Source organism: Dipteris shenzhenensis, chromosome 20 (assembly GCF_047967505.1).
Source record: "Dipteris shenzhenensis isolate YYH24624 ecotype China chromosome 20, Dip_SZ_1.0, whole genome shotgun sequence".
Lineage (NCBI taxonomy): Eukaryota > Viridiplantae > Streptophyta > Polypodiopsida > Gleicheniales > Dipteridaceae > Dipteris > Dipteris shenzhenensis.
In genome coordinates, this window is record NC_141615.1 from 49725606 (window position 1) to 49750510 (window position 24905).

The 24905-nt window shown below is 44.7% G+C and overlaps 1 protein-coding gene across 2 annotated transcripts in view; it reads left to right on the forward strand.

Moving 5' to 3' along the window:
* LOC147889791 (ER lumen protein-retaining receptor B-like) overlaps positions 1-23712 on the forward strand; it is a 71881-nt gene extending 48169 nt beyond the window's left edge. The window contains exons 5-7 of one of the 2 annotated variants that reach the window (XM_087391463.1): positions 3889-3962; positions 9279-9342; positions 23238-23712. In XM_087391463.1, the coding sequence (XP_087247589.1) occupies positions 3889-3962; positions 9279-9342; positions 23238-23274 (175 nt within the window). In that variant the 3' untranslated portion in view covers positions 23275-23712. The remainder of the gene's footprint in view (positions 1-3888; positions 3963-9278; positions 9343-23237) is intronic. The other variant, XM_087391464.1, reaches the window with a different exon arrangement.
* Positions 23713-24905: the final 1193 nt, after the last annotated feature.

A 24905-nucleotide genomic window follows, 5' to 3' on the forward strand; every position in this document is an offset into this window, starting at 1 on the left:
TTTGGAACAAAAATGCAGCAGATTATTTATTGGCTTTACAGGGACAGCAATGCAGCTTGCATTCTTTCTCTTTAATGAATGGACTCTTTGTTGTTTGGTCCGTCAGGGATGTCCCCTTAGTGCTTTATTGTATGCCATTGCTACTGATCCTATGCTGCAATATATTGATCATCTCGTGGCTACAGGCTCCCTTCATAGTTTGGAATTGGATGCAAATCGTACCATGGTTGCTCAAGCCTATGCTTACCCCGAAGAATACACAGAATGATCTTTCTGCTTTGATGTAGGCTCTCTCTGTTTATGGTTTGGTAGCTGGTCTTCATGTAAAATTTCAAAAGTCCAAGCTGCTCCCATTTCATTTTAAAGACTACCCACTCAAATTGTTCGTCACCTTAGTTACCCTTTGGGATGGGGTCTCACTCGTTGTCAACAAACTGATTGAGTGATGGTCAAGCTTCGGAAAAAGCTAGAATATTTGGAAATTGGCAACTTGGCCTTTGCATGTTTGGCTTCGGATAGTGTAGTCCATCCTTGTGGCATATATTCAATTTTATTTGCCTTTGATACTATTCACCAAGGTAGATCTTGCTTCTTTCATGTCTGTCATTATGGAAATCTTCTGGCGTTCCAAACATGGTAGAAAAAGTATCAGACTACTTTCAGTGCATCAACTTTGTTCTCCTAAGATGCATGGTGGTTTGAGCATCACGAATATCCAGGTGCACATCCTTGCTCAGAGGGGAAAAATGTTGCTGCAATTTCTGCAAGGTGATCAGCCTTGGGCTCTTATGATTAAATCTCAAGTCACACATATCAGTATTTCTGCCTTTGGTCACTAGCAAATCAATTATTGGGATTTTTTCTTTGGTTGCATGGATGGCACTTTGCCTGGCTGCCCTTTAGTCTCCAGTTTGCTTTTTGATTGGAAGCACGTTCTTTCTCATCTGGAATGGCATGGTCGACAATCTTTGTTGGGTAATTCCTTGCGAGCTGAAAGCATTCACTGGTCGACAGTTTTTCAGTCTCCACTGGCTTTACAGGAACCTTGCCGTTCCTACTTTGTTTCTTTTAAGGGAATCACTTCTGTTGCTGATGTTATTCATGATGATGGCTCTGTGTTACCTTTTTTCTCTGGCAGCTACACGATATGGCTTGGGCTCTCATTATCGTGCTTTGTGGCAACAAGTTGCTTGTATGCTTTTGCCTTTTGTTCCGATTCTTCCTTTGGAACTTCAGGACAGGTTGGAGGATTGGACTTTGACTTCACCAGGGTCCTCTTCTCGCCCTTTGAGGCTATCTTAGATTACGGTACCTACATTGTATAGAATCCTTTTGCCTCAACCCTGGGTTTCAGAGAAAGGTAATTCTATTTGGCGAATGTATCGCCTAGCCAAATGGTGGAGAAAGAGATTACAGCAGCTTTGGGCCTATAAAACTCCTCTTCGGCAACAAGTTTTCTTTTGGCGAGTGCTTATGGGCATTTTTCCATCTGGACAGATGTTGGCTCGTAGACCTATTGCTCTTACTCGTTGCCATAGATGCTTGAGCTCTCAGGAGACTGTGCCTCATTTATTCTGGTTTTGTCCATGTTCTCATGAGTTCATTGATCTTCTTCGGTAGTGCATGTGAGCAAGATTCCCGACTTTTCCTTTTGGGAAGTCTTTGTGTGTGTGTACACACACACACACACACAGGTACACGTATAACGTACATACACACGCACACATATATATCGTGTGTGTACATACATACATATACACACACACGTGTGTGTGTGTGTGTGTGCGTGCCACATATGTAGCATGGTACCATATATTCCAGGGTATGATGTTGGCCTCGATCTCTAGACGCCATACTCCACAGAGAACTCAGGTCTCTAGCGAGAGGGAGGGACTGCGTCTTGGATATCCAAGTGAGTGACACTCAGCCCATGTATATGGGTACTATGTATGTAGGCATGTACTAGTTAGTTTTCTAGTTCTATTAGTTCATTTCAGCTAAGCAACTCTTGCAAATGATATCCGATAGGTATTATAGTTTGCATAGGCTTTAAAGAGAGTAAGATAAATGCTTGTGAAAAGTATCATACCCAATGCAAACATTCACATAGAATAAAGCATCCCAATGTGTAACGCTTATACACGATGAGTGGTGAGAAACAAGGCAATATGCATGCCCATCCATGCAAATGGTATCTATGGTTATGAGAATTTTCACATGCATCAAAGTGGGTGGAATTAAATCCCATGCAAAGTTTTATGCCCATCGAAGACACACCCATAGGATAAGCATATTCTCGTTGAAAAACATATATGAACTAAGTCAGTGAATATATTGATTGTGTAACATGATTTAGTAATGTCTACAACAAAATGATGGCAAATAATTTCACAATAAATGATGTTCTACATGTTGATGGTATCAACAAGAATTTGACTCAACAAGTGTGGTTATGTCAAGGTCCTCTGCTAAAGCTGTACACAGAAATTCGCTAGTAATGATCAGAAAGAATTTCTCTGCAACAAAATCTCGCTGATGAAAAGCATATGGGCGCTTCAATTAACCAAAACACAAATTCAACTATTACAAAGTGCCAAAATATCTCGTCGTGAGCGGCGCCTTGAATTGAACCAGCTGTTCTATTCACTGCACAACAAAATGCTTCTGGAAAGACACGCCAATCAACCGTTCACTACTCAGAATCTGCTTCATCCATGCATTCGCTGCACTATCAGATCCATGCAGAAGCCATGCACTCTCTCCCAACTCACGAGGGCTAGCGTTCATAGGCTTATCTCTTCACTTCAGTTGTAACGTTTTGCTGGAACTGACTTCATCTCAGGTTTTCTTTCAGTCTCATAGACCCATCGGTTTTCCGAAGACTCTAATAAAATTTCTTTCTTTCTTTCAGCTTCAGCTCTTGCTTCCTTGCCTCACATTTCTGCTCCCTTGCTTCCACACAACCCTACATATATTGATAATTTTATCTTTATCTTAGATTGTATTTATCAGCAAATTTGCAAGGGATACAAGATCGTCCATGTTTGTTTGGTATATTGTTATATTTGGTGATGTTAATTTGTGTCATGTCTGTTTCTAAACAGTCTCACTTTTTTCATTCTTTTCTTTTGTTTGCTTTTTCTATGACATAATTCTCAGTTTGCAAGATAAGATATATTCTAGCCTTACATATTGTGATCGTGTCAGTTTGCAAAACTAGAAGATTATACATCATCTATGTAACTGGATGCTCATATGTGTGTGGGTGTGGATGCATGGGTGTGGTTTTTTAGTCTGCTGATATTGTGATAATTCAGTATATTTCTTTTGGTGCACTGCCATATCAGCTACCTTTTCCAATAGTTCTCTCTTAGATATGAAATGCTGGTCTTCCTGGCGGGTATAGCTACTTTGATGAAGAGATGGTTTGGCCTTTGATTACGACTGAATCTGCCCTTCACTCGGGAGTTTGACATAAAATCAGGACAAGATCTTGTATAACTAATGCTTACGCACATGTGGCTTTGTCAATATGTGCATGTGTCCTTAAGGGCATAGTCACTAGAAATGTTTATACACTTTTAAAAAAAACTAGGAAAGTTTTGAAACGTGTGTTTGTACCTTCTAGCCCAAAAATGTGTATAACATGATTTTCAGTCTTGTGGGTGACCATTGTGGGGTTAAGACCCAATATTCGTTTTGTTTTTAAATAATGGTCTTGAGAGTGTAAGTTGGACAATTGTTTTCAGCCTATTTGGGTTTTCAATGAATGTTTGTAATCAAAGGGTATTGTCTTTCCATATGTTACAATTTAGATACAACTTGCTCTGAATAGTTATTTAGAACATGAGCTGTTAGATGGTACACTGATATATATTTTGTTTGCAGGGCATATAGGGGTCTGTACATTTTGAACTGGATTTACCGGTTTTTGACTGAAAGCCATTATCGTAAATGGATCAGTAAGTCTTTTGGAAGCTAGAAATGCTATAGGCCATTCGATATTCTTTTTCTCTCTTATGTTAGCTCTTTGAGTTCTTGTTGCATTTACAAGCACACCATACACCTGGTTCTCATTCACTTCCCTTGGAGCTTTGAACTCTACTGGGTTTCTGGATATAAAATTTCATAGCTTAGAGTTGGCAAAATGATTATCGTGCACACCATGCAGACATTTGTTGACATGTCAGTTGGCGCTTTCTGAATATTTTGATTGTTATATGACATGATAGCAATTTTCACAGCTTAGAGTTGGCAAAATGATTATCGTGCATACCATTCTGCTTAAATGACAGAAGCAAGGGTTTTGAGATACTCCTTTCTGATTTAATCCTTGCATTTTTGTTTCCTGTATACAGTTTTCAACTTTTGTTGTAAGAAAGTCTTGGCCAGAGGGTAAAGAAGAGCGATCGTGTTACTTCTCTTAACAAAAGTTTATATTAGATCAAATTTTTAAGAATTATGTGAGGGCCTTTAACCAGGAGACTATTCTGGTTAAGAACAGTCCAAGAGAAAGTTTCCATAAAAACTTTCTATATTGGGAAAACTACTAATTGGGAGATTTTTCAACTGTGTCTATATTGTAGAGAGAGTTGGTCTTGCTAAGGTTGACTGTCAAGTCTCTCTCCCTGCAAAACACCTCTAGGGCCTTTAGATGTCTCCATAGGCCTGCTGCTGAAGAGGATATGAGGGCTATATTATCTGCGTACAATAGTATTTGTATCATCACATCAGCAATCAGTGATTCCTCACCCTCTAAGTGGCCAACAAAGGTCGTGATCTCATCAATGTAGAGCTCGCAGATTGTCGGTCAAAGGGGGCATCCTTGCTTCACTCTGATTGTGCTCTCAATCCAATCTGATAGACCTCCAGGGGCATATACTCTCCCTTTGATTGACTCATATAGACTCATCACCCCCATATCATATCTCCTAGGATCTATACCTTTTGAAGTCTCCTAATCATCCATTTTCGTGGGACTGTGTTAAAGGCCTTCCGAAAGTCTACAAAGCAAGCGTAGACTTTTTGGGATCTTGATCTCGCCTCGTCGATGATGGACTGGAGAGTGAAGATGTGATCAAGAGTAGAATGTTGCCTCTAGAACCCGGCCCGTCCCCAAGCACGATGTCCTTGTGCCTCTGTGTAGGAGCTGATCTATCTCTCTAGTATCGATCAGTAAATCTTGGCCAATGTGTGGCCAATCATGAGAGTGCAATAGTTTTGAGCGTCCATGGGATCCCCTGTTTTATGTATCAGCACAATGGCGGTGGTACTTCAAGCAGGGGGGAAAGCTGTGGCATATAGCATGATCGAACATTTGCGCTAAGATCGGAGCCAAGGCATCCTGTCCATGTGCAAAGTGCTCAGTCCGCAGCCCCTCATGGTCCTGGGCTCTCTAATGTGGAGCCGACGCAATGCAGCTCGCACATTCTGTGCAGTGAACAAGATCGATGTGGTGGTCTTGGGCAGAGAGGACATATCAAGTGGTGCATGGAGTGGGACATTGTAGGGCGAGTCACGTATGTGTGTCAAATACCAGGGTCCATGATGGTGATAGGTGGCTTCCCCTTAGAGAGAAGCCCCCACGCAATAGGGGCCCCTTCGAAAAGATCGGAACACCTCATCCATTCTATGTGAGAATAAAGCCTGTCTCTTATGGCGTGTCAGGTGCTGCGCCAAGTCCTGCGGGTGCAGACTCCTGATCTCTTGAGCCTGCTCACTGCGCTCCTGCTCCCCCCCTTGCGACCCTTCTTCCACTTTCTTCCGCCTCTTTTCCCCAAGCTTTCTCCTTTCCTTCCTCCCTTTTGTCTTTTCCTGCCTCCCCTTGTGCCCTCTCGATTGCCTTCTGGTCCCCATTCTGCTCACAGTGTTTCCCAGTTTTCCAGTAGGAGCTGTCCACGCCTCTAAAGGACCCGCTTGGCTTTGTTCTTAGGTCGTAAATGCTTGTGGAGTTGGCGTTTGGTTCCCTGGTGGTTTATGGAGCTGATCACGTAATTTGAGGGCCTTCTAACGCCATTGCCCATTTTCTAGATTGAGTTGGAGCGGAAGTTTGCTAGAGGCTGTCCGTAGCCGTTAAGGTCCTTCTCTCTCTAGTAGACAAGGAGCGCGTTAGGAATGCAGTCCAGTAACTTTAGGACAGAGTAGTGGTGGACAGGATCGTTGTACTCACTCCCATGATGAGTTAGACTAATTGTATCCACGCAAGGCTAACACTAGACGGTAACAACATTTAGGAGGTTACCATGGATGGGAGGAGAGTCTTTCTTCTCCAACCGAGTTCCTTGGACACCAGTCAGGCCCTTGTGGAGCAGAGCCCCATTTTCTAGCCTTCACCTTGTGTACTTCATCCTTTGATATCATGGCTTCATGGTTGAGGACATGGGATTCGACTCATCATGCGTCTCGCTTTCCAGTGACGCTTCGTTTCTCGAAGCTCCCGAGGGAGTACTGGCCCGTCCTCCCCTCCGTCGGACGAACTTTTGGCACATTGGTGGAGTTCCCACCAGTCTCAATAGCCTCGGTCGGGGTAGATAATGGGGTGCATCGACTTAGGATGATTGTAGAGAGCCCAAAGTTCCTTCTTGAGGAGATCTTCTTGGAGACCTTGGATTGGGGGGGGAGTTTCGTCAAAGCATTGAGATCTCTGGACTTTAGGTTAGTGTCTCAAATGCAAGTAGATGGGTCATTGGCATGGTCTTGTCCTTAGGGGTAGAGTTAAGCGCCTCCTCCTTAGGCTAGACAAGAGCAGCATTAGGAACCTTGGGTAGACAATGCTTTGCGCCCCCAAGCCCCAGCAAAGGCAAGGTTGAGACTCTCTCTTCTCAGCCTCAGGCTTCTTTTTTGCTTCGCAGCCCAGCCTTCCAGTGCAGGACTTAGCTTCCACAGGGTAAGAAGAGGCAAATGGCACGTTTTCTCAGTTTCTTGGTCTGAGGTGTCGTCCATGACAGCCTCCCTCGAGTGAGTTTTGGAGGCTTGGTCCCTGGAACTACCTAGATATTCCATATGACTAACCCGACAACGGCCTGGAGATGATGGTAGTGAACGTGCAGCCCCTAAAAGGGGGATCCCTTGGGGTGATTGGTTCGTCCAATTACCCTTATTGGGGTCTCAACTTCGTTGTATAGAAGAGGAGTGGACTCCACAATTATTTGATCTCATGATGAGGGGGTCCGGGACTAGTGGACTGCCCTTGGTTTCGAGTGAATTCCGCGGGGGCAAAGAATGAGATACCTTAGATGCAAGGTGGGCATGGACATATATCATTAGAGTAGTAGATTCCCCTGGTACTAGAGAGCGTGTGACACAAGCTTCTCTACTAGAGCCTAGCCAAATTCTCCTTAGTAGGCAAGGCCTTGGTGGCCAACCGTGTCCTTCTAGCCTTGTTCATAGCCTCTTGCTTGTGCTTTAACAGGGGATGCATGGGACAGCTTAGGCGCTTGGTGCACATCTTCTCATGGGCAGGATCAGATGGCACGAGGAAGACCGGCGCTAGAATTGCATGGCAGATTGTTATCATGCCCCAGGCGTAGGGAGTCTTGGGCATCGTAGACCTGGAGATGTAGAGAAGAGCCCTTTTGTGCAAGCTAGTCGTGTGTAGTGTTACCCCAAGTGCAGAGCCCTAGAAGCTTCTCCTTGAGGGGCTTCTTCGGAATACGCCGCCCACCGGCAGCTAGTGGTTGCAGTCCCATCAATGGGTTTTTTCTAGGGCCCTTCTTATTACGGGGAAGGGATTCCCATTGATGAGGAGTCTTCAGAGGGTTTGGCAATGGCTGGCAGGACTCATTCAAGGACGCCCTCACTGCTACAGGAAGAGCTTCAAGCTACAACCTCTTATTTAGCCCCTGGAGAATGGTCTCATGCTCGGCCAACGGACTCACATGGGATGAGCACAGTGGGAGAGTGGCCTAGCGAGCTCTTTCGGGACTTGGGGCAGGCTCCCTGAGCGAGCAGAGGAGTGGCTAGGTGCCATCTCTCATCATCGGGGGGGAGGCTTGCTGATGAGATTGATGCAACCATTCTTGAATCATGGTGAGGAGGACTTCATATGTTGGTAGTCAGTTGGTGGGCAGGCCAGATGCTTTTGGCCACTGGCAGCCCCTTTTGGAATATGTTGATGGTAGGGTTAAAAGATGCCCTTTTGTCTTCTGAATGTTTTCGGATTGGAAAGAAATTTTTTCTCACCTTAAATGTCATGATCATGACTCTCTTGCTGGAAATTCCATGCGTGCTGAGAGTTTGCATTGGTCGAAGGTGTTTGATTGCTTGCTGGCCTTGCAAGAGCCCAAACGATTCGGTTTGTGGTAGATGTACCTGCAATATTATAGATCCCTATGGCACATATTGTCATAGATGCTTCATGACTTTCAGCCAGTGCCCCGGCTTGATATTATAGACCGCCTTAAGGACCAGACCCTTCACTCAGATGATCGTCCTTGTCGTTCGCTGTTGTGGTAGATGTCATGGTTGCAAACTTGTACAAAGTCTTTCTGCCTCCTCCTTGGGTTTCTACTCATTCAAATGGTATTTGGTCTATGACTTGTATTTCTCGGTGGTGAAGCAAAATCTTGCATCAAATTTGGCTTGCAAATTCCCCCTTTGTCAATGGATTTTCTTCTGCTGAGTTCTGCTTGGGGTGCTTCCATCTGGACTGATCTTGGCCTGCCGACATATTGCTCCTGCTACTTGTTGCTGATGCCTGTCCTTGTGGGAGTCTATGCCCAATTTTTTCTGGCATTGCCTGACTTCTTGTTTTTTCTACAACATCACCTGCAAGCACATTTTCCTAGTGCTTGCCAAAGGCAAGCTATTGTGACTATCTGGGGTGCACCCTGTCAGGTAAAGGTATGATTTGCCAAAGGCAAGCTATTGTGGCTATTTGGGGTGCACCCTGTCAGGTAAGGGTATGATCTGTTCTTTGCATGGGTTCACTATTGGGCGCTATGGACTCTACGGAAGGACTGAAACCATAGGGTCTTTGGTGATCATCCCTTGCCAAGTATCACTTCTTCTGAGCATCCTTACGACAATCGCTCTTTGACTATCTGCATGCTTGAGGTCTGATTATCCTGCTTTCTTGTAATGAGACTTTTTGATGTTGTAGCTGTGTGTCCCCTACTTGGAGAATGCTTTTTGTAATAATAAAAACGAATAGTTTTCACCCCAAAAAAAAAGTGTGTTTGTGTGTGTGTGTGTATTTATTTATTTATTTGTTTTGTTGTTTAGTTTGTAATTTAATTTGTTTAAAAACATTTTTTTGGGGGTTTCTTTCCTTGCTGCAGCATGGCTGTCGGGACTTGTGCAAACAGCGCTTTATGCAGATTTCTTCTATTACTATATCAAAAGGTATTAGATTTTGCTTCTCAAATTCTAAGCAGCATTTAAAGTAAACGAGTTTATTCATTTGCAAGGATGCCTTTTAGAAAGGAGAAAGGATGGTGTACATATAAAAGGATGCAAAGTGTTGTCTTTGAACTGAGATAGTGACAGTCCATCTCTTACTCTATTTGCTTTTAGTTTCTATTATATGTCATGCAAAATCATAAACTTCCAAATATGAAGTGATATGTGCCCTGGCAAATAGAAATGACTTGAGATTAGATACAAAGGATCTTGTGAAAAATCCTTAAAAAATAAACGTGGTAGGCATGGAAATTAAACGAGAGAGAGAGAGAGAGAGAGAGAGAGAGAGAGAGGGAGCAAACCTCACACACTCCACACTGAGAGGAAGAGAAAGAAACAAGAAAGAAAGAAAGAAATAAAGTTTATTAAAGTCTTTGGAAGACCAATCTCAGGCAAAAGTCCCTCTACTGCTGTGGAAAACCTCTGCACCTCAAGCTGAGGAGGGGGAGCTATATATAGCCCCTGCCCCTCCCTAGTCGGTCTGCATATAGGGGGGCCGACCAGCCTGATATGTGGGCCAACCCACCCCTCTAGGGCCGACTTCAGGCCCCTAGGTGACCGACTCCCCGCCCTATATGTAGGGCTGCACAAAAGCACCTCTTACAGCGTATGGCTAGTGATATTGGTGAATTATAATCTTCCACCCTCTATGGCGATGAAGAAAGGACATGCTATGTTATCCCTTCTAATTCCAGGGAAACGTAAAGTCAAAAATCCTGATGTTTATTTGGAGCCTTTGATTGACGAGCTAGAGATACTTTGGAGACAGGCCGACTGGTGGCCAGCAGCAGCTCTAGGTGGCCGACCACATGCTGCTCCATATGAGGGTTGCCAGGCAGCTCTACAAGTGCTGCAGCCCTGGCTCTAGGCCCCCGACTGGGCTGCACCACCTGGCCGACCCTCTCCTGCCTCGTATGAAGGCTGCTGCACAGCCAACCTCCCTGCCTATAGGCCGACCAAGCAAGCCTAGGGTCGACGAACAGGTCGGCCCACGTCAGCCTACAAAAAAGGCCTCATAGGATAGGGACTGCAGCATAGGAAGATGGCCTTACAAGCGCCCAAGGCTGGTCTTGGGAAGTGCGCCTCCATGTGAGCCCAAAGGAACCTCTCTACCCTACTCTATCCTCACAGGGGGCGGGCACACCCACAATGGAGGCCCTCGCTCAACCTAACCTAGCACACATTGGGTGGGCACACCCACAATGGAGGCCCTCTCTCTCTAAGGTAACATCAGGAGATGTTGACCTCGAATAGTTTTATGAAAGGTTACTATGACGGAATGAAATGGGAAATTCGTTGGCTTTAGGTAGAGTAGAGTTTTGGTTTAGGGGTTCTCATTTTTGTTTAGAGGCTCTCAAATATCAACAAGAGCAATGAGTACTTCATGTCAAAAACTAACTATGGGAAAGCAAGAAGATTATTATGAGCATTTAGTCTATAGACACAATTCACACCTAGCATATGGCAATAAACATCTAGCATAGGGCATTGCATGTTGAATATTCTTATATGGTGAGGTTTTCCCAGCCTTGTCCTTTTTCTCACGAATTTCTTCTAGGACGTCAGTTTCTCAGGATGTCATACTGAGGTTCAGGGCATGCATAACCACTTGGTTTGTCCCTAGCATCCTCATAGTTTAATGCAATTTCTATTGCTCCATCCAATGGCCTAGCATATTTACCTATCATGTTGTTCAAGCAAAAGGGCCACTACCATCGGTACACCTTGCTCGCCTACAAGTCTGCCCAGGCTGCTCTTGCGTGACACCCTTGACGCCGTTCCTCGCCCGACCCAAGCCTCTTGCATGGTGTCGCTGCTCCTGCGTCCATCCCATGTCCATCCTTTTTCGTCGGACGACTTGCCCTCCCCCATCGTCGTTGCCCGCGTCCATCCCCCCCGTCACCGTCGCCGTGCCGTGCTGTCGACTTTACCCATGCAAAAAAAAACCTTAGCCTTTCTTCCTTCCTAAGGTTCAGGAGCCAGGGTTAGTTGGGTCAGGTTAGGTTTGGCTAGTTTGGTTAGGTTTAGTTAGTGGAGTGAGTTAGGTTAGTAGATTGGGTTAGGTAGTTAGGTTTAATTAGTTTGGCTCTAGGTTAGGTTAGTACTAACTAAAGTTAAACGTTGGGTTAGATTGGTCTAAGGCACTGTCCTAACAGTCCTAAAGGTCCTAGGTTAGAGCTGTCCTAACTGTCCTAGGTGACTTAGGACTCCTCCCCCCCCCCTTCCCACCAAAAAAAAAAAAGGGAAAAAACTCAGAATTCCAGCCTCTTTTAGGGGCTTTCCACAGCCCTATATGGACTCATTTGGACCCCTTTTTCAAAGCTTCTTCGACGACCCTTCTTCCGAGCCTCTCCATCGACATTTTCATGTTTCCACGGACTATCTCAAGTGCTCATTACGCAGGGTTTTGTTATCCTTTTCTCCTTGCCTACATTCGAGCTCCTCTCTCCAGGGCCAGTCACCATGGCAACGAAGCGTGCCCTTCGTGATATATTTATTGCATGACACTAATGAGGCTGCTCAGTATGAGCAAGTGCCTGCCACAGTGGTTGCATCCACTGGTGGTGCAGAGGTTCCTTCCACTCAGCCTCTCTCTCTTGCATCCCAGGAAGCGCAAGCAATGCAGACGCAGTTTTTGGATGCCCTTTCCTCTATGCTCCAAGGTGCTTTTTGCTAGATAGGACAGGAGTTCAGCTAGCAGCTTACCACAGCCATGGCTATGCAGGATACGGCTCTTGTCCAGAGGGGATAGTAGATTGGTCAACAGATCACCTCTGCCATTGTTATGTAGGGTAAGGGTAAGGATCACCCCAGCACGAGGACCATTCAGACAGTTAGGATGTTTTGTCTGCCCCACGCCCGTTGTGCCTATGAGCATCAGTCTTCTGGACCATTGCATGCACCCCAGCTTGGGGATTATCTGGACATAGATTTTGCATTTTCTGTGCCATAGAGCACCTTCTTGCAGGATGTCAGGCCATCTTTTGGCTCTCAGCTTTCTGCATCTATGTAGGCTGAGCTGTCTCTTTTGGGCCGACCCGTTGGTGTGCATCCGACTAGTGCTCCTTTCACCGCACCAACGAGTATGCCTGGAGTTGGCTTGGGTTTATATGGCAGTCCACACCCATGGGAGAAAGGTTAGTCCTCTTCTCAGCCCTTTGGTATGCCATCATTTCGGAGAGATGCATTTGTCAGAGAGACCCAGCCCGGGGTTCATGCACCTATCGCTCTGCTAGCGAGCACATATAGCCAGATGGAGCCAGTGCATCAGATGGTAGCAGCTTCTACGCAGCAGGGGGTTGGTGGTGGGCAGCAAGCCACTTTTGATGACATGTTGGCAGATTCTTTGCGTTCATACAGGGTTCTATCTGAGGCCATCAAACTTGAGATGCCCTTCTCCGATTTTGTGAACCTCAAGCGTGATGATGCTCACACTTTTGGAGGTTACACACACAAGAATTATGCAACCGAGGATATCAAGAACAAACTCACAGTGCATAAGTTTAAAGGGGACACTCGCACTCCCAATGAGTTGGAGGAGTGGCTCACGAAGCTGGAAGACTATTTTCGCTTCTACCCCAAGTCTGAGGAGGAGCGCATCATTTTTGCAGGTATGCATATGTAGGACTATCCCACACATGGTGGCGATACATGAGGGATTCACCTCAGAGACCAACCACTTGGAGGGGTTTCAAAGAATTGATGGTCACTACATTTGTATCTCCACTTGTATTGGATCAATACTTGGTTGAATTTTATGCCTTGTCACAGACTGGTACGGTCCAAGAGTACTTGCAGCACTTTTGGAGGCTTTCCCTGTTTGTGCAGGACGTATCTGAAAAAGGAAAGCTGTTGCGTTTCATCCATGTGTTAAATTTTTCTCTCGCTGCAGATGTGAAGGCACATAAGCCTCAAACAATTGAGAGGGCAGCTCAGCTTGCAGAAGTATTCGAGCCTAAATATGCTGGCAAGCACAGAAATGCCATGGGCAGCTCGCATGCTACGGGGTATGACGCTGAGTCGAAGCCTAAGTTTGCTGAGTGGACTGACAAGAAATCTGCAGCAGCACCATTTCCTCGCTTTCCTAGTGTCTCGGGTAGTAAGATGCCGTATGCTAGGCCTGTCCGGTATCCTGATGCCAAGCCTGGAGGCAAGCCTAGTGCTGGAAATGAGCAGGCTGAGATAATGGGCTGAGAGTAGAAGTGGCCAATGGACAGCATATGATCAATAGATCTTGTTGCCAAGATGCAAGGATTAAGTTCTCTGATGACTATACATTTGCAGGTGATCTCTTGGTACTTGACATGGGTCCAATAGATGTTGTCCTGGGTTGTGATTGGTTGCAATCACTGGGCAAAATCAGCATGGATTTCAATGCCTTAACACTCAGCTTTGTCCTTAGGGATGGATCAGTTACATTGCATGGTATTGCAGCTCCTAAATTGCAGGTCATTTTAGCAAGGCAGTTGGCCAGAGAGCTCAAGAGGGGCAGCGCCATATATGCATTAAATGCTTCAGTAACTAAGGAGGGTGGCACTCCCCGTGTTGATGATTGTGATATGCAGAGATTGCTCTCAGAGTTTGCAGATGTGTTTGCTGATTTTCCATCATAGTTGCCTCGGAGAAGAGATGTAGATCATGACATAGTCCTGGAACCTGGTAGTAAGCCAATCAATAAGGCCTGTCATGACAAGAGAAATCACTAATCTGTGATCAGTAGACATTAAAACATTATTATTATGTTATACGCCAATGGTGTAACATGTATTTGTATTTATGATGGACACCGACCGATTTGTTATGGCGGTGGATCATCTGAGTAGATAGGACTAGTTGAGCTGGAGCCATTGCTTCAGACGGCATTGAATTTGGACATGTGATACTTATTCTATTAATAAAAATGTGCACACACGTGTCTAGGTCCTAGGGGCAATAGGAAGGGAAGGGTGCATTAAGGTGCATTGAATGGTAGATGCATGGGTCATAGGTTAAGGGTAGGTGTAAATGGGAAGATGGAACTTGAGTGATCTCAAGGGACATTAATGAAAGGGTATCACCCTTTCATTGTGAATCTCACGTTGCATTCTCTCTACCACATTGCATTCATCCGTCATCTCTCTCCCACCTTGCATGTAGGTCGAAATAGAAACAAGTACTCTCACGAGGGCGCTCTTCCCCTTTGGAGGGCCAATCGGCATTCAAATTCTGCATGCATTGCACACATTTGCATTCTGGAAAAGTGTGGATTTTCACATTTGGTATCAGAGCGGTGACGATCCATGAGCGGGACGAGAAGAGGGCGACAGTTGCGGACGACTGAAGTCGCAAGAGAAGTTGCGGAAGAGGATCACGACCGACTGATCTCCGAGGTTCTGAGACAAGGGATTTTTCTGAAAATTCCTGGTCTTGAACAGTGAACGGGGTGTCCTCACGGGGTGAATTCGCACCCCCCCCAAGTGAATGTACCCTTAAAATCCTTAAACCGTGAGGAAAAGGGATCCCCTGTTCTCCCCAACGGAAAGTCGGATCGGAATAAGATTTTAAGGGGGTGATCCACCCATCAAGTACCCCCTATAACGGTATGTAGAGCTCCAATCCGCTCAAAACAAGTAGCCCAAACGGAGCGTACCAGTTTACAGCAGAAATACAAGAAGGAAAGCTTGAAAGAGAAGGGAAAGGAGGTCATTTTAAGTGTCTTCTCAACACAAACGAAGCGGGAGTCGGATAAGTACCACCAACTCTACAACACTTGACTTTTGCTGTAAAATAAACCTTTTTTTTTTGAAATTACAGCAAGACATTTTCTCTCTTGTATTTCTAAAAGGAAAGAATGGAAGGGGAAGGGACATATAACAAAGAACTTATTTCTTTTCCTCCATTACCCCAAGGAGAGAGAGAAAGAACACTTTCACCCCCTCTTGAAGAGGATGGATTGGGTGAGAGCTATACACATCTTGAGTATGATAACCCACAAATAGATTTACAGCAGTCTCTCCTTCAAGAACCTCTTGATAGGGAGTTCTCCTTTCGTAATGAAACAAGAAATGAGACCAACCAAGAACAAGGTGATGAGTTCACGCCTTCAACTCAAAGCCCAGTACACATGGATTATAATCCAAGTGCAAGAGGAAGAGAGGAGACTCCTGTTGATAAGCTGATTTTCCAGCTTAGCAATATGATTGAGCACTCCTATTGTACAAAATGTTAACAGCCAATCACGTCCTGGATGGATACCATTTCCTTCCATGACTGACGATGAGAAGAAAAAGCTAATTAAGGAGGGAAAATGTTTCGGAAGTAAGAAACATAAGCCAGGGCATCCATGGCATAAATGTCCTACTCTATTAGCCAAAATTGTCAAAACCAATTCTGTAAAATGGAAAGGCAAAGCGTCCAAGCAGGAGGGTGAGGCTTCTACCTCCTCATCCCAAGACTCTACGATGAACATAGAACCAAGAGTAAATGCTATCCATTCAGTCAACACTGGTGTATGGATGTGTGAACTGAATAGAGAGTAGGCATATTCATTGTAGAGTATGGACAGAGAATAAATATTTTTCTCCTCCGTGTAGAGTGTCTGATAAGATAAATAGGGCTGAAATAGAAGAGTTGGAAAAAAAGAGATTGAAGGTCTATAGTTTCTATAGACTAAGTAGCTCTCCATCGCAAAATCATCCATAGCCAAGGTCTACCTAGTTCAATGAAAACATTTGGGTGAGAGAATCGCTTTAATACTGACCAATTTGTTGAGAATGTGTTTAAGCTTATTGAGCAGGTTACTGTAAAGAGATTTCAGCAGCTAAGTATTCATAAGAGGATTCTGAGCATGAAGAGATACTGAAGAGGCACTGCAGTGGTACTTTTGCATTTTGAATATTCAGCATCAAGAGGAACCAAAACTTGAAGATGAGATTTAAGTTCGGATTCGGAAGAGATCGTGTACTACCAGGAGAAGATTATTTGCAGATTATGAAGAGGAGATGCAAATGCAGAAGTAAAAGAGAAGCGTACGCAAGAGAAAGAGACAAGAGAGGATCCAGAAGAGGACTTCTACTCATTCAAGTAGGAGGGAGTGTCATGACAAGAGAAAGCACTAATTTGTGATTAGTAGACATTAAAACATTATTATTATGTTATACGCCAATGGTGTAACATGTATTTGTATTTATGATGGACATCGACCGATTTGTTATGGCGGTGGATCATCTGTGTAGATAGGACTAGTCGAGCTGGAGCCACTGCTTCAAACGGCATCGAATTTGGACATGTGATACTTATTCTATTAATAAAAATGTGCATACACGTGCCTAGGTCCTAGGGGCAATAGGAAGGGAAGGGTGCATTAAGGTGCATTGAATGGTAGATGCATGGGTCATAGGTTAAGGGTAGGTGTAAATGGGAAGATGGAACTTGAGTGATCTCAAGGGACATTAATGAAAGGGTATCACCCTTTCATTGTGAATCTCACGTTGCATTCTCTCTACCACATTGCATTCATCCGTCATCTCTCTCCCACCTTGCATGTAGGTCGAAATAGAAACAAGTACTCTCACGAGGGCGCTCTTTCCCATTGGAGGGCATATCGGCATTCAAATTCTGCATGCATTGCACACATTTGCATTCTGGAAAAGTGTGGATTTTCACAAGGCCCCATACCGACTCTCTAAGGTATAACGGGAGGAAGTGGCAACTCAAGTGAGGGACTTACTTCAGAAGAGTTTCATCACTCATAGCACTTCTCCTTTTGCATCCCCTGTGCTCCTGGTGAAGAAGAAGGATGGTTCTTACGGTATGTGCATTGACTATAGAGACTTGAATAAGGTCACCATCAAGAACAGGTTTCCAATCCCCAGGATAGATCAAGGGTGCTCAGTTTTTCACTAAGATTGATTTTTTTTTTTCATGAAAAAGACTTCTATTAAGTAAGAACAAAAACCCGCGAGAGCAAGCTCAAAGCGGAATACATCATGAAATCATGAGGATAATAAGAAACCCCCTCAGAGTGAGGTGGAAAGAAACCAAGGCTGAGGCTGAAAGTGCCATCTCAACCCTGTAGTAGATTCAGAGAAGAAAGGAGAATCCTTCCATTCCCTGAAGAAAGAAGCCCTCCTAGCTGAGGCTGCACGGGAGTCCCCCTGCATACCCGTCCATACGGCCATCAGAGTGTGTACGATGTCTGTCCAGATACTAGCCAATGTGTGCGAGGGATGAACCTGAGTACCCTCCATAGCCTCTGTGCATCTGGATCTCCAGATATGCCAGGCTGCTATGCTCGCTATAATCTCCCAAGAAGTATCCACAGAGGCATGTACAGCTGTAAAAGGACGGTGTGTAACCACATCCAACGAGCAGAGCTCAACCCGATGATGTCGAACTGAAATGGCCCGGGAGGAGTCAAGTCCCTCATAGAAAACCTGAGGTCCTGTAAGAGAAAGCCAAGCCACCGAGCCCCAAGTCATAAAGAGTGGGGAATGGGCAAAGTGACTGAAGATCCTGGCTATCCCCATCCAAATCAATCTCGCCTGTCTGCAATCCCATAAGCAATGCTGAATAGACTCCGAAGCAGAAAGGCAACGAGGGCAAGTAGGGTCGGCTCCGAATCTGGACCTCCAAAGGTTCACTGCAATCCCTCCATGAATAGAAAGCCAAAAAAAGATAGTGATCTTTCTATTCCTGTGGGATTTCCAGAGCCTCCTCCAGAAGTACCTCTGCTGATCCGCAATAATACCAAAAGTCTCCCAATGAGGAACTCTGGAGGGTCTCCAACCTCTACTACTGAGCTGAAATCTCCTGGCATTACTGACCGTGTAACGAAAGAAGGGGATGGTCTTCTCTCGATGCCCCGCGTCAATCCACTCCCACTCTCCGGGGTCCCACTGTAAATACCTGATGGGAACTCCTCCATAGAGCCAAAGTCTCCAAGACCCGGTGGAGAGTAACTGGGGGTCAGGGTCTAAGAACCACTCTGAATCTGATCCCTGCATCAAAAGGCCTACGACCCTGAAAGGCTGAAAAGCAGACTCAAGCAATATATCATCTGTAGATCTGAGCAATCTGCCACCATCCTGGACACTGAAAACCAAAGCATCCTCCTGTGCACCTCGGAAGGCTAAGACCTGAAGTGGAACCCCACCTCTCGAGAAAGTACCTGCCCAAGTGGAGGTAGTGAGAGGCATATCATCTGTGTCTATCCAAGCCTCTGGAAGGGCTGACTCAATCTGCAAGATCCTCCCTGCACTCCCTCTGAGATGTCCTATCAACCCTGACTTGGTTTCCTCTGGAAGCCTACGGAAGGCTTTCCAAGATCCCAAAGAAGAAGCAGGTCCCCTCTCCCACCTGGCCCACTGCATGTAGAGTGAGGCACCCAGTGGTCTGCCACGATCATCTAAAATACTGTCGTTCCACATGATGGGCTGCCTATCAATCTCTTAACTAAGATTGATTTGAGGTCTAGCTATCATCAAATTAGAATGAAAGCTGGGGATGAGCACAAGATAGCCTTTCGCACAGAGAGGGGACTGTATGAGTTCAAGGTGATGCCTTTTGGATTGATCAATGCACCAGCTACTTTCCAGGCACTCATGAACAAGATTTTGCAGCCTCTCCTTTTCAAATATGTAGTGGTATTTTTTGATGACATCCTCATTTACAGCAAGGATAAGTAGGAGCACATCAAACATGTCAAGCAAGTGCTGGAAATTTTGAGGTTGCATCAGCTTTATGCTAAAGCCAGCAAACGCACTTTTATGGCACAAGAGGTTGAGTATCTTGGTCACATTGTGAGCAAGGATGGCATTCAAGTGGATCTTGCAAAGGTGAAATGCATTGAGGATTGGCCGCAGCCACACAACCCTACTCACTTGAGGGGATTTCTAGGTCTTGCTTCCTTCTACAGGTGCTTTATTTGCAAGTTTGCCAAGAGGGCAGCTCCTCTGATAGACCTTTTGAAGAAGGATGCTTTTATGTGGTCTACAGATGCACAGCGCAGCTTTGAAGACCTGAAATTCGCCCTCACTCATGCTCCTGTGTTGGTATGCCCTGATTTTTCACATACTTTCATTGTGGAGGCAGATGCCAGTGGCAAAGGATTAGGGGCTGTGCTAAGACAGGAACACGGGGTAATTGCTTTTGAAAGCAGAAAATTGGATGCAAAGGAAATAGATTATCATGTGTATGATCAGGAAATGTTGGCTATCCTCCATGCTTTCGAAAAATGGCACCATTACTTGTATGGTAGCAAAATCAAGGTTAAGACAGATCATAGGACACTCGGGTATTTCCTTACGCAGCCCAACTTGTCAATGAAGCAGAAGAGGTGGCTGGCTAAGGTTCAGTCTTATGTTTTCAACATTGAGTACAGGAAAGGGAACGAAAACGTGGTTGCAGATGCCTTATCCCATATGTGGGCTTGCAGTTTGTCTGCCATTTCTACCATCTACCAGGAGTGGATTCATAGTATTCAGGAAGAATACATGCAGGATTCTAAGGCAGCTTCCATATTTGTGGAGTTACAGAGGCCATCGAGTCAGGGGCATGCTGAATTTAAGCTGCATAATGGGCTGTCGTGGTGCAAGGACATAATTTATTTGGTGCCAGATTCAAAGTACCGACTGCTGGTCTTACAAGAAATGCACTCATCTCCTATGGCAGGACATGCGGGTATTACTAAGACATATGAAAAGGTCAAACAGAGCTTTATCTGGGATGGCTTGTGGTGGGATGTAGTTAAATTTGTCAGTGAATGTTTGCTCTGCCAGCAAAATAAAGTGGACAGCCGGTTACCCGCGGGTCTCTTGCAGCCATTACCTATTCCAGACAGGGTTGCTTTCCACAGAGCGGGGATGGGATAGCATTTTTGTGGTGGTTGACAGAGTGACAAAGCAGGCCCATTTCATACCCACTAAGACCCGTTATTCAGCATCACAGGTTGCTTGGCAGTTCATCAAGCATGTTTTTAAGCCTTCTCTTACACCTAGCACTGCTTACCACCTTGAGACGGATGGACAGTCAGAAAGGGTGAACAAATGGCTGGAGGAGTATTTGAGGCATTTCTGTCATGACACACAGTAAGTCTTGGGATAAGTGGTTGGCACTTGCTGAATTTTGTTACAACAATACCAAGCACATCTCTATTGGCATGAGCCCGTTCGAGGCTATGTATGGATGCACAGTAGGTATGCCATCTTTAGTTGTAGACGTGGCTGTGAAAAATCAGCAAGCAAGAAATGACTTGGAGAGTATGGATGCCCTTCTGCAATTGGCTAAAAAGAATTTGCAGGATGCCCAAGCCAAGTAGAAGAAGTATGCGGATGAACACAAGAGGTATCTGTCTTTTGAAGAAGGAGATTATGTGCACTTACGCCTCCATAAGAACCATTATGCCTCGCTGAGGGTAACACCAGCACGAAGCTTGCTCACAGGTATTACTGTCCCTACAGAATCATCCGCAAAGTTGGCGAGGTGGAGTATGAGTTGGAGCTACCCAGGACCTCCAGGATTCATAATGTTTTCCATGTGTCCTTGCTGAAGCCACGTATCGGACAGCATGTCCAAGTCCTTCCAGAGCTACCACCTATGGATGAGGGCCACATACTCTATGTTCCGGAGCGCATCATGGGTTTCAGGGATCACGTACTTTGAAACAAAGTCTACATTGAGTATCTTATCAAGTGGCAGGGACTCCCTGAGGATGAGAACTCATGGCAGCCAGAGAGCATTGTCCAGGACAACCCCTATCTCCTACCGGGCTGATTATTATTTGCTGTTTGCTGCACCTATTTAACAGCCCGCATATGAAATTTTGAGGGCAAAATTCTATGGGAAGGGATGGTTGTAATGAAGGGGAAAAAGAGGCCAAGTTAGAGGCCCTTTAGGTGGAAAATGTGGAGGGACTATATAAGTCTCCATCCACCCACTACTATGTACCTTTTTGATGTGACATCTAATCCTATCTACTCTCCCTCCTCCTTCCTGCTTCCTGCTGCCTACGCTCACACACTCTCTCTCCTCCCTTTCTCTATCTCTCCATCCCCTCATCCTTCTCTCTCTTCCTCTCTCTCCCCTTCCTTTCTCTTCTCCTCCCTTCTGCTATTCTATCCCCATCTCCAAACCTGCCCCTTTCCCCTTCACTACAGTAGTGCTTCCTCCATTGCAACTAGTAGACTGCTTGTCTCCCTCTTGAGCTCCATGCTTTGGGGAGCAAAGCAATGTCCTTTGCCATGTCATATGCACAAATCAGTAGGGCCTTTGGATGATCTTTGGTATGTGTGTTCTCGGTCACATAGCTTGTGTTACATCTCAAGGCTTTGCCGTTGATGGAACAAGCATATAGATGCGATCTAATGTGGGGAAGCACTCTTGTATTACAACTAAATCTGAAATGAGTCCTTGAGCTTGTAGCCCAAATGGCTAAAACCCTTGCCTTTCTTTGGGAGGTCATGGGTTCAAGTCTCAATGGACACCTAATGTGTGTTGCAAGTTATGTGGACACTTGTAGGCCGCAATTCCCATACGATAAGTCTTCATTGACGATCATGCAGGGCTTCATCTTGTCCACCCTGGATACTTCTAGGCCACAATTCCGATGCGACAAGTCTTCATCGACGATTATGCAGGGCTTCATGTTGTCTATCTCGACTTACGCCAATTGCCTGATGACTTCCACGCTCTATATGCTCTCAACCACAGCCATTGGGATTCCAAAGGACACTAGACATCGACATCAAACCTCTAACAACACGATGTTTTGATTGGCTCATAACTAACATGTTGTGTGTGCCGTGCCAAATGTTATTGGTGTTCCTTGCCAAATGTTATTGGTGTTCCTGATACAGTGCTGGGCTAATCGGCAATTATTTGGAGGGTATATCACCGTATCGTGGGTGATGGGTGTGTGAGTATGTGGTTAGTGACTGTGAAGAGAGCTCGCTGCCGCGAAGATGCTGGGGAAAAAAATGCAAATCTGCAAAGGATAACAAGGTGATTGATTACCTAAGGTGAAGGAATCACTTTTTAATGCTCAGTGCCATACAAGAGGTCTGAATAATGATGATCCAGAACAAATGAGGTTTTAAAACTTTGCTAGCATGGATGGAGAGTTATTCAGCTTAAGTCAGGACTTGACCAATCATCATGTTTGTTTATATACGATCAATTAGCTTGCTGTGAATCCTCTCAACACTGTTGGGGAAGCAGCACATAACAAAGCCAACACAAGCCACGGTCTGAACGGGAGCAGCCTCTAGCGGGTTTGAACAAAATTCTGTGCGCATGCTGTTGCACATGGGCGTGGGGGGGGGGATTGACTTAAATGGAATGAGAGCCCTTGCCTGCTCCATCCTGCCCAATGCTGACTTCAGCACTGTTGGCAGATGGCCTATGTAACAATGTGAAGGTGGTCTCTGTCAGTAGATATAGGTGTTGTCGGTCAAGTACAGTGTTTCAATATTGTGCTTCTGGAATGCTGACTTTGGCAAAGGGTTTGTCTGTCCTTATGTTTACGCTTGTCCTCTATTAGTCCTTGGCTCAAGGGGGAGGGGGAGGGGGGGCGGGGAAGAGATGGGGGTTCTAAAGGATGTGTGGCGTAGTTGATGATTGGAGCTTTGTGAGTGGATGTCTTTTAGTAGGGCTAAGGCCCTCATCTTTGGAGTCAGGAGTCAAGCAACACTTAAGACGCTAGTATTATGAAACTGAGGATTTGTGTAACTTTAGCCATGACGTTTGTCTTTATGTGATCTGTTCTTATGCTTGTCTTAGGATGCCACTCGTGTACTACATGACGTCTTTTATGCATGATGATTGCTTACATAAGACAAGTACTAACATTTTGTTTTAATCAGTTGGAAAAACAATGAGAAGTTAAATCTACCGGCTTGACTTCCGGTCGCCAGTTCCCAGCATGTTATCATTGGAGCTTCAGAGGCTGGTTGATTTTTTAAAAGTTCGGGCCAGCCAGCAATTACGTTCATCTTTCAACCCAATGTATTCCTTCTGTCGACCTATGAAGGAGTGAAAGAAATGCAGCATCAACTCTCCGTACTCCCAAAAGGAACGGAGAATCTTATTCCTACATGACTGAATTTCAGTAGTGTTGTAGCTATTCACGTTCTTTTCTTTGCAATTTTAGTTGCAGCAAATTTGAGGACATGTGGATGGTGCATATATGGAGTAAAGTCTTCACATGATAACCTTTTGGTGTCACTGGGTTTTCATATCCTATAATATTCAGAAAACCAATGAGGGATCCATTTATTGGTGCAGCTCTAAAATTTGTGTTCCTAGTGCCTTAATTTTTAAAATAAACAGGTTCTTAAAATTTTACAGATTAGCGAAAATTTCATATATTAAGTATATCACTCATGCTTACGAAATTGAAATCCCAAAAATTGTACTAATGGGTAAAAATATGGAAGGGGAATAGTGTAGAAGCCAATGAACACCAACTAAGGATTGTTTGTCCACCAATTAAGGATTGTTTATCCTATGGTATAGTTAGTCCTTGATCTACCCTTATTAGGTTAGTGCCATGTGTATTTTCGCCATTCCTCAAAATTCAAGAAAATATTTTCTTGTAGAATTTTTGAAATAATGCTTGAAAGGAAATTCCAAGAGCCATAAATGCTTAGAATTGATATCTTCAATGATAATTCAAGCAAGATCATGTCAGCAACCTTACACTTTGGAGTAATTTTTGGTTCAAATTAAGTTGATTTGACATAATAATCACAAAGTCAACTAAAGGGAAGGCGGTTCACATGTCAACTATTTAGCAAAAGGACAAAGTGTGGATAAAGGAGTATTAAAGTTTATATCTTTGGAAATGTTGAGGTAAGTTTCCAGTTGGTAGGAACTTCGAAACATTCTTTCAGGCATAACGGAGATGTCACTTGAAAAGGAAACTATCTCTTGTACAAGGTGACCAAAAGAGACCTTGTATAAGGGATAACAAAAGATGCTTTGTATAGGGTGAATAGAAGAGGTCTTGTATAAGGGTGAATAGAAGAGGTGTTGTATAAGAGGTCTTGTATAAGGGAAGACTTGAAGCCTTCTTGAGTAGGATGACAAGAAGAGGCCTTGTACAAGGGATGATGATGAACAAAAGAGGCCTTATACAAGGGATAAATTGAAGCCCTCTTGCACAAGATAACCAGTAGGGACCTTGTACAAGGGATGAGATCAAGACTTCATGTACAAGGTTACCCAAAATAAACTAGGGACCTTGTACAAGGGATGAGATCAAGACTTCATGTACAAGGTCACCCAAAATAAACTTAGTACATGGGATGACCTAAAGGCCTTGTGTATTGGTTGAGCACAAGAGGGCTTGTACAAGGGATGATTGGAAACCAATTGTATAGTGATGACTAAAAGAGTCCTTGTACAAGGGATGACTTGAAGACCTCTCGACAGGGTGGCAAGACGAGATTTGGTACAAGCGATGACTTTAAGACCTTGCACAAGGGATGACTTGAAGACCTCTTGTACAAGGCAACAAGAAGACAACTAGT